Genomic DNA, 7,446 nt, shown 5'->3' on the forward strand with positions numbered 1-7,446 from the left:
TCCTTAATCGCATTTTGCTGCCAGCAGGTACCTTTTTCAAGGTCCACAACTTTTTTCGGATTCTGAGTAGATCAAATGATTGCATAACATCAAGCGCAATACAAAACTGAATAGTGTAAATTAAAATCTCAAATCAATTTTGCCCTCTTTAGATCACCTATTGCGCCTGTTCCGCCCTTATTAGACGCCCAGAGGGGGGTGAGATTGGGGGGTGAGTTCCCCCCGCTTGCCGTCAAACACTAACAATTGGTATCGCAGCACGACTGCGCTATTCACGGCTCAAAGGTGCCGAAGTGCAAAATCAGAAACGAGGGACTCATATTTGTGTTTATAATGCCCCCTGGGTCGATTCGAAGTTTAGTCGCGTTTTTGTTACAGTATTTCCCAGTTCGACGAGCATATGTCATGGGAATAATAAGCTTAGAAATTTTTAACTGACGTTTTAATGTTGTTTGCATTCTTTGCAGGTATTTTTCGAGAGGTAGTGAACGGTAGCAAATGTTAAGGGAGGGTGATGGCGCACGTAATCTGTTCCACTTCCAACCTTTTCCAACTCAAGCTGAGATTCATAAATCATTTCGCATTTTTATCATATTTAACGTTCAAAGAGTTTGAAAACTCGATTTATTTTTCCTCTTTTATCTACAGGGTGATTCAAAATTGGAGTGATTTCTTTTAGAGCACACTTGGAGAATTTTCTCTTGAAGATATTAAGAGTTTAAAACGAATTTCAACCTGGCTGGACTCTTGCAAGTTATGCTTTGATATAAGCCGTAAAATTAGACGGAATTAATTTAATAATAAAAATAATAGTATTTAAATTAAAAGATAATAATAATCAATACAAACCAATAAAAATAATCTCAGACTATTTGCTATATTAAAAAGTTTAATTATTTTGTTCTTCAAAATTGTTGACCCGTACTTTTTCATTGCCGCTTAAGATCCAGAAAGTCTTCAGCCAGAGAAATCGAATACATTTTCATGCAGTGTAATTGACATATTCTACCGAAAGTACAACAATAATGAAATATCTACAGCGGATAGTATACGGCGTAGCGGTAGATACGTAAATATTTTGATTGCAATTATTAATAATTCACATAATTCGTAGCAAAGATTAAATTATATTACTGTTTATACAGCAACTGTATGGAAGGATTGGCAAGGGATATTGGAAAAATATTTATTACAGTGTCGATTATAAACTGTTAACTAATTTTGAAATTATTAAATTTCAAATTAAAATTTATCAAAAACTGGGTCAAAAATGAAAAGTAATTTTCTACATAGAACTACATACAAATAATATGATACAAATGAATGCAAGCTTGTCAAAATGTGGATGACCAAGAGCTTAAACAGCAAAACTTTTGAAAAAAAGTCTTTGCGCTGGGACTGAAGTTGGAGGAACGACATTAACACCTAAACTATTCGTGATTATTGTAATTGTATTTTTCAAGTTACGGATTGCAGCCTATTTTCATGGAACATCCTGCATAGTGTAAGATATATTCACTTCAATTTGATGTTTTTCAAGTTGATGGGTATTGAGCAAAACCAATTAAACGTTAGCAAATTATAAGTAGATATTAAAGAAAGATAAATTGATATTAAGGAAATTATAAATAAATACTAGAAATTATCAATATATATTCAGCCAGAGTCAAAAGGGCTACTCTATGAGACAAACTGAGCTTGTACTTGGACAAACAGAAGGGCACAAACGGCAATTTTACGTAGGACATATCGACAGCTAACTAACTTTACCTATCTACCCCCGATTTAGATAATCTGAAAGAAAAAGGGAAAGATCTAGAATCAATCACATTTTAAGTACGGATTGTTTTATTGGTTTTCTTTATATGTGTCACTTGTTCAGAGCTTTAGTTTCTTATTTAAGGTTTTCGGTTAAGCTTTTTAAACGGTCCGTTTTTCTTATTTATCATATTTAAGGGCTACGAGGTCAGATTTAATGCGGTTCAGTATCGGATTATTGGCCGCATTTCGTTTAGTTTTATCGTTTTCTACCGGGGCAACCATGCTTAAAACCAAATATTCATTTCAGTCGCACGGCCTTGCGAGACTCTCGCAATACACTTGCAAAAGTCTTGTTCTTGTATACATAGTCTTGTTGATCTTGGGCTTACAAGTCAAAGACTGCAAGACCAAGACAAGTTCATTCTCGTTCATTTCTATTAATGGCTGGCTGATTTGTGACGTCGATTGTAATAGTTTTTACGAAACATTGTTTAACTATAAGATTTTCTAAAGTAATGTTTAGCATTATTCAAAGCCTGAAATTTCAGAGTAATTTTTTTTCTGAATAGAAAACTGAGAAAATCCGCAAGTTTCTGGGGTTTTCCGCAATTGTATCGGAGAAGAATTTGATATTTATTAGTTTTATTTATAAATACTCCATTGGGAATAGAAATTATATATAAAAACTGAAGAGTTTAACAACAAAACAAAATCATTGTTATTTTACCACCAAAAATCACGTTTTTGAGAGTATAACGAATTTTCCGGAAAAGTAATAATACGAACACGCTTTTTTGCTTAGATTTGAGTTCAGCAGATTAAAATACATAACCAACATAATCCAACTATAAACCTATGATGACTTTATGACTTTAGCAAAAAGTTTAACACTTTTTGCCTATTTCCTCATGAATTTGCCGGCGGTGCAAATTGTTTTTAGGTCATATTTTTTCCTTATTTCACATTACGTCAAGTATACTCGCGCCAAATTTAATTCAAGTCAGTTGGACCAATCTTGCGATATTAGGTTTACAAACAAGAATTTTTTCCACACTGTGCTGAAGGGATATTTCAAACCGTTTCTAACTATAAGGGGTTTTAAACAAAAAATAAATCCCTTATCTAGATGTAATACAGAAACGTCGAAATAAAATATTGTTTTGCGTTTTCGGAGAAAAAATCTTCAATATCTTCAATAATCAAATCAGACAAATAACTAGCTATAAAGTCCAAATTTCTTTTGTTAGCTATTAAATATATTTTTGATAATCAAAGACTGATTATTATTATTATTTTATTTATTATAATTAGGATTTCAGTTTTGCTGACGTTTAACCATAATAACAAATAAATATAAGAAATATTCCTATGTCGGCGTTAAAGATGTATTTTTTCCAGTTTGCCTTGCTTACTTACTTGTGATCTCTTTGCGTCATTTATATTCTCTATATTATGATGATATGAAAGCGCTATCGAAACATTTCAAATTGTTTTCTAGCTGTCGTATTTGGGGTGTCTATAACGCAAGGGAGAAGTTTGTCTCAATGCGTCCGCATATTTGATATACGCTACCATACAGACCTTTTGACTTTTGACCATAAAATGTCCAGAGCTTATAATTTGGCCAGCCGATATGTATTTTTTGCAAATTTTTCATATGCAGCTGCTTCTTATACGTTTCTTAAGTAAATAGTGATATTTATTAAGTAACTCGTCTAAGCCTACAAAGCCTTAAATGACAAGTAAAATTTCGATTTTATAGGAAATAAAACAAAACTTATATATGTAGGAAGACCAAATAAATAATAAAATTATTTTTTTACAGTTGAGATTGGCAAGCCAGCATCTCGGTCATCACGGACATCACGGGGCTGTAACGTCCCGCTGCCATGGACCACCAAGGTATGAATGACGAACATATGGTTAGAAGACATTAGCAATCTCCCATAATGTGATAATAATATAGCATGGAATAAATACAGGTCTTGAAAATTCATTACCTGAAAATCTTCCTAACCTTTTAGGGTCTTTCTTATACAGAGTGCGCTAGCTATGGGTATAGAAAGGCATCAATAATTAGAGGGTTTTCAGAAGAACTACTTTGTTTTATTTGAGTGACCATGTACATCATATTTTTCGGAATTTTTAAATAAGTGCATGTATTTCGTTTGGAACTTTTGGCCTGTTACACAATTTTGTGTACAATCCTTTTTTACCAAAACTGGATTAAAAGAAATTTAATCTTGAAAAAAGTGCGACTTCATAAATGTATAATGCATCTATAAAAATATTTGTTGACAAACCTAAAACCGTTTTAATGCAAACGTAGTAACATTTGTGGCTAGGTTTTCAATTGGGCCCTTCAAAACTTAAAATGTATTACAAAACCCAGAATCTTTCCTTTCCTTGCAAGTAATCTGAAACTTAAACTTGAATGAATTGAAGACCAAGCTATAATTCCTATCACCTTTGTTCATTTTTGCCACTTTCTAGCAAAATATGTTGTTATATGCTTGAAAATAATGAAAACTCATGTTGTGTTAAGGCAATGAACTAAAGTTAAATAGTTCTTTAATTGTAACAACTAGAACTCATGTAATAAGAGAACGTATTGAAGGCATCTGTTTTTGTCTTTGTTTGGGGACAATTTAAAACTGAATACACTGATGAATTTATATAGCTAAAAAAAATATCCTTTTTGGCTTATATTTTTACCTGTTAACCCACGCGACACCTCCAGAGGAATGACGCCAATTTATATGGAGCCAATAAATTACACTGTATAAACTTCACACACAATAAAATACTTCACAGTCAAACTAGAAAAATATTTCCTATTTCTAAATTGCAACTGAGTAATAATATGTTTTTTTACATTCGTATATAGAAGTATTTCCCAAGTTGTGGCTGAAATATTTTGAATATAAAATTGAATGTCTTAGCAAATATTAGCAATTATTTGAGTTTTAATGGAACAGATTTACTTATCTTTAAAGAGGTTCTGAATTTATAGTAAAACGAATTCCCAAACAAGAGATCTTAAAAAGTTCTATTGACTCAATGATCAATCTGAATAATATAATATATCATAAATATAATGTATCATAAAAACAAGAAATCGTCAAAATGTGGGTGCAGTCGTTTTGAAGGAGAAATTTGCCAACCATTTTAGGAGAAAATGTTACATTTTGCAACGTCCTATATAAATGCTTCTGGAGACCAATAAAATATTTTCGACCTTTTCGGAACTGTTTTTAATGATAACGTTTCTTCGTTTTCATCTTTTTCTTGGTTTGAATAAACTTTCTTTTAGTTGATATTATTGGTGTTTTTATATACAAATATTAAGCAAATTAAACATTTTATTTTGCATAACTTTTAGTGCATTTCATTTGCAATTATTCCATTATATCTTTTTCATTTTTCAATCACTATTTTCTTCGTAAAAATTATTAAGAGAAGGTAATTAATCTCCACAGATAAATAGTCTGAATTGAGGTCGAAATATCTACGTTTCGTACGGGAAAGGTTATTCAAATGACTTATATATAAGTAATATAGCATAAAATTCATAGTTTTTTAACGAATAATTTTGTTTAATGGTAACACTAAAAAATAATTTAATTCAATTCTCAATCAAGAAAAAGAGAAAGATATTCAAAACTGTACTAAGTGGTATAAAGAAAAGCATCTTCTCATTTCGTTTCTAAGAAACAAAGGCCAATGCTGATTATTTTGCGAAGTCAATATCCTTTTCGTTCAGGTTTATTATTGACATCAAATTTAATGCTCACAGTGTAAAGACTTAGTGCATATGCCTACATCTAGGCGAAAATACAAAACTAATCAAAAGTTTACTACAATGGTAAGTTTCATACGGCACGTGTTCTGTGAACGTGTCTTTTCCCCAAATTATTTCTGAAAATCGCTTTGAACAAGTTTGTAAATATTTACCTCGGACGGGGCACCTCGTCATCCTTTAGCCCGGTATAATATAAAGTGACATTTATTAATTTTCTGAAGGAATTGGCAAATACTTATAGCGACCATTCCGATGTAAAATAAGTAATTTGGTGAATCCAAAATAATATTTTTTGGTGACATAGTTCCTCATTTTTTTATTCATTGGTGCATGAAATATACATAGTGTGAGAAGGCGCATTCAAAAGTTTAGTCTTTTTCTTAACCGGCTCTTTACAAACACTTATCTGTAGAGGGAAAACTTTAATTTTGCATCAATTTCATTATATGCTCCAGTTATGCCAGGGTTCTTCTCTTCCTCTTCGTCGTCATCGCAATTCTGATTTCCCCACAATCTCTAATCACTATTTTGATTTATTTTCCTAGCTGCGTGTAATTGTTATTAAATTTTTTCTTTTTTATTTCATATAACGCTTCGGGCGCCATCATCAGATTTAAAATTCAACACAAACCCATAATTGGGAAACATTAGATTCTTTTTAGGCTTGGCTGTCTTGAAACCTCACATGTTCAGAGTGGTGGACAGCATAATTCAACTAGATGCATTTTTACAATTTGTTTTTATTAAAGAAAATAAATTCTACCTTTTTTATGTCGTCAAGGTGGTCCAGTTTCCAGAGAGGAAACTTGAGAGAACAATAGAGTATCGAAAAACAATATTAGTTGCAAAGTATGCACGAGAAAGGTTTAGAAATAGAATTAAAGAATCAATATTTATTAAGTGATCCCAAGCGGCTGTGAATACCTAAACACATTTTTGCAGGCGAGAACTGCCAACTGAATATTTTCGTTAGTATAGACTTAAAGTTGAAGGATGTTTTTGAAGAAAAAGTGATTGTCAATTTACAGTGATACAAATATCTCATTTTATGTTAAGAATTATTCTTTTACGATTTTTCCTGTCGGGACTCCCTAAACACCCCCCGATAAATCACTCCAATTTTGGATCCCCTGTATACAAAAGTGTAAATAATTATAATTTACTCTGTTACTTCATTTTTACTATTAATATTAGTGCTTTTATTTGCGTTATTGTGTGACACCCTGGTTAAATTCTTAAAAATTATCTCCCGATAAATGGGACGTGTTTTTAATCAACCCCATCTTCTGTTGTCACCAAATGATTTATTCGCATAATAAACACATTGAAATATCACGGCGACAGAAAAAACACAAGACGGAAAATCGACATAATTTGTGACATCTGTTAACAAGTTAATATTGTACGTTAAATATTGCAACCGAACTGAGAAGGGTTTGATCGGTAAAAAGCGCATCGAATGTCCCTATGCAAATCGCAGAACCCTTCCTTCAAGGGACAGTGGAACATTTGTTTCGAATGACCCGGCAAACAATCACATACATATTATTTTCCTACCCTAATGTGTCAACTAGAGCAAAATAAATCATTGGACAAGAATAATTAGCACCATTCGCAGTGTATGTAAGAAGGATATTTTTTATTTATAATTATAAATATTAATTTGTGTTAATATAATATATTGGTTAACCATTTCTGATTAATCAGTTTTTCATTAATTAGTAAATAATATCTATTTTTCTTTGATTTTCTGAAATATTCTTAATTTAAATTAACTTCGCAGCACGAGACTCACTGAGTGTTGTTCGAAGTGAATTATTGTGGTCACTGCATGTTAAATGCTTAACATTATCTTCAAACATACGAAGGATTCTTTGACCTGT

The 7,446-nt window shown here is 31.8% G+C and overlaps 1 protein-coding gene across 1 annotated transcript in view; it reads left to right on the top strand.

The window, feature by feature from the left end:
• The window catches only part of LOC109535057 (protein big brother), an 80,702-nt gene that overhangs the window by 66,476 nt on the left and 6,780 nt on the right, over nt 1-7,446 (top strand). Inside the window, exon 4 of the mRNA XM_019900873.2 lies at nt 3,587-3,663. Coding sequence (XP_019756432.1) covers nt 3,587-3,663 — 77 coding nt within the window. The remainder of the gene's footprint in view (nt 1-3,586; nt 3,664-7,446) is intronic.

This window comes from Dendroctonus ponderosae, unplaced genomic scaffold (assembly GCF_020466585.1).
Source record: "Dendroctonus ponderosae isolate FM_Combo_2020 unplaced genomic scaffold, Dpon_F_20191213v2 Dpon_F_20191213_3, whole genome shotgun sequence".
NCBI classification, from domain to species: Eukaryota; Metazoa; Arthropoda; class Insecta; order Coleoptera; family Curculionidae; genus Dendroctonus; species Dendroctonus ponderosae.